Consider the following 2,500-nt stretch of genomic DNA (forward strand, 5'->3'; position numbering starts at 1 on the left):
ATGAAATGACATAAGAAGCCATTTTATTTTGAATTCACTAATGGCATACTTTTTTTGTGTGTATTTTTAATTAATGCTAATGCGCATACTCCCTTGAGTCCAGCATACCTTTTAGCTCATCAAGCTTCTCCTTAGTGTTATCATCATCCTTTTTCCACTGCCTTAATAATTCTCGATAGTGCTCTTCAAAATCAGGATCCATGCACTCGGTCTTTAATCGGCTGATCGCGCTGGCATAAATTGTTCCAGATCCAAGGGCAAGAAGTGCATTACTTATATCCTGCCATAAGATATTGAATGTTACATCATCAACAGAAGCTTGGCTGGCATGACCATAGACACCATTTCTGTAATATTTGATTCTTGCTATGTTTGCCTCAGTACTGTTATCATGCAAGGGAGGAAGCTTGTCCCAGCTTCCAGTACTAGCAGGAGGACTAAAACTGCATATATTTCTCAGCAGTACCATCAGAAGTGTAATATCAAAGCTGGCTGATGACACAGATGAAGGTGCAGTTGGGTACAGCTTTCCCCATTGTGTGGGATTCAAAATTCCTTTTGTTCTCAGGGACTGCAATGTAGGGTGAGCTCCTGATAAAATTTTGTGAAGAGTAGCTGGAGGATGTATTGCATCAAAGGTGTCTCTCAGGGCCTGGGTTCCCACATCCACTAGAAGCCGGCACAGACGAGCATAGTTCATCGTCTCCTTTGACGAGGCTAATGGAGCTGGACCAGATGCCATATCCCAAACGTTTGGCTAAATAAACACGGGAAAATGAGTATGGTTTATTGGTAATCAAATCTATATAAAAAAAAAATCAGCAACGTAGTGGCGTTTGGTAAGTGCAGCACCCACTGAGTGCAAATGGGAGGGCTTGGGGAGAAGAGAGAAGGGACACGGAAAGTGTAACTGTTTATTAAGTCAAATTAAGTATTGCTTATGATTTTCCGAAACCCTCAGTCAAATGATGATAGCATCACTATGAATGTTGTACAGGTAATGTTTAGGGGTCTCGATATAGGTAAATGTAGATAACATCTGAATGTTAGTACGGTTCTACTGACTGGAACACCAGGAAGTCTAGCATCTATTACTGTCAATCTGACATTCCTCCTTATTTATTGGTCTCATCCAAAATGACCTCAGCCGATTGTAATGTTACAGTTGAATTTAAATTCAGGTTAATTTTTATTTCAACCTAAGTCATTTTATTTTAAACTAAGTTTAAATTGATAGTAGGAAACATACATTGGTAAGTACATTGGTCCTAGAAGTGAGTGTATGAACTTCGTATAGCTTAAATTTTTTATGAATAATTTACAAAACACCAATGGTTGTTAAGTCTAGGCACTGATTTTAAATGGTTGGCATTAAGGTTGAGGTTAGGCATACTGTGCATGTTAACCGATTCTACTTTTCTTTCTCAGAGCCTTTTAGAAGGACATTGTTCATTTATGAATATCCTTTGGAAGGCAGGGGGCAACAACATTAAATCATCATAAGGAATAAAAGAACTGAAACATACATGATGTATTGTTGATTTTTCATTTGCTTAGTTATTTGCTCTATCTTTTGCTTACTTTGAATTCATAATAATCAAAAGCAAGCAAAAACAAGACTTTGAAAAGTCAGGAAAAAGGGGTTCATAATCTATTGATCAGAAGCCATTTTGTACGTTCTTGTTACTCGGGCCCCGTAGGGGCTCGAGTTATAAAAGACGTTAGATTTCAGTTTTTTTTTTCCTGTGCAGCAAAATGCAAAATAGAAAAACGTGGCCGTGTTTGATTGGGCAATGCACCATAGAAAGCACGTAGCGGTGTTTTGATTGGGTAATGCACAATAGAAGCCACGTGGCGCTGTTTACTATGGTTATTTAAAGCAAACACGTAATCCAAGATCACGAAGAGCTCTGTGATGCATTGTTTAGATTACTGAAGATCGGCATTGCGTTGGCTTAATCGATTTCTTCTTGGGGCGCTCAAAGCACATACAAAGAAAGGCGTACGCTTTTCGCGGTAGACCCACACTAAAAGATGACAAGCGTCAGCTTCGAAACGGGTCGTTCTGCGAACTGAATGAAACAAGAATATACTCTGTAACTGAAATGGACGCAACTATTGAAATAATAAGCAGGGGGTACCTTATTGAGAACTACTCTAAAGATGACAGCGACAAAGAAAATAACTCCACAAACAAATGGACGCTATTACATTGGAAACTTCTGAAGACAAAGTAAAAACATTTGCACAGCGAACAAATGGCCTCACGCTGGTACCATTTTCACCGCAGTGGCGATAATTACAAAATTACCTAAAACAGCGTGACCTAGCACCTTTAAAATTGGGTCCTCTCCTGTACGGTGACTTCCACTAAGCTTGTTGGCTCGTTTGCCTTGGTACATCGCTCGCTAACCAATACTCTTGTCCGATCCAGCACGTGCTGTTTACTACTCAGCTCGTAGTTCTGGGGAGATAAGTGAGGTTGTTCTACGTCACGCAA

General features: G+C 39.6%; 1 protein-coding gene and 1 pseudogene across 1 annotated transcript in view; both read right to left on the minus strand.

Moving 5' to 3' along the window:
- The window catches only part of LOC137983996 (uncharacterized), a 133,969-nt pseudogene that overhangs the window by 25,531 nt on the left and 105,938 nt on the right, over positions 1–2,500 (minus strand).
- The window catches only part of LOC137983405 (NLR family CARD domain-containing protein 3-like), a 20,447-nt gene that overhangs the window by 8,151 nt on the left and 9,796 nt on the right, over positions 1–2,500 (minus strand). Inside the window, exon 2 of the mRNA XM_068830611.1 lies at positions 109–757. Coding sequence (XP_068686712.1) covers positions 109–742 — 634 coding nt within the window. The 5' untranslated portion in view covers positions 743–757. The remainder of the gene's footprint in view (positions 1–108; positions 758–2,500) is intronic.

This window comes from Montipora foliosa, chromosome 13, assembly GCF_036669935.1.
Source record: "Montipora foliosa isolate CH-2021 chromosome 13, ASM3666993v2, whole genome shotgun sequence".
Taxonomy (NCBI): domain Eukaryota; kingdom Metazoa; phylum Cnidaria; class Anthozoa; order Scleractinia; family Acroporidae; genus Montipora; species Montipora foliosa.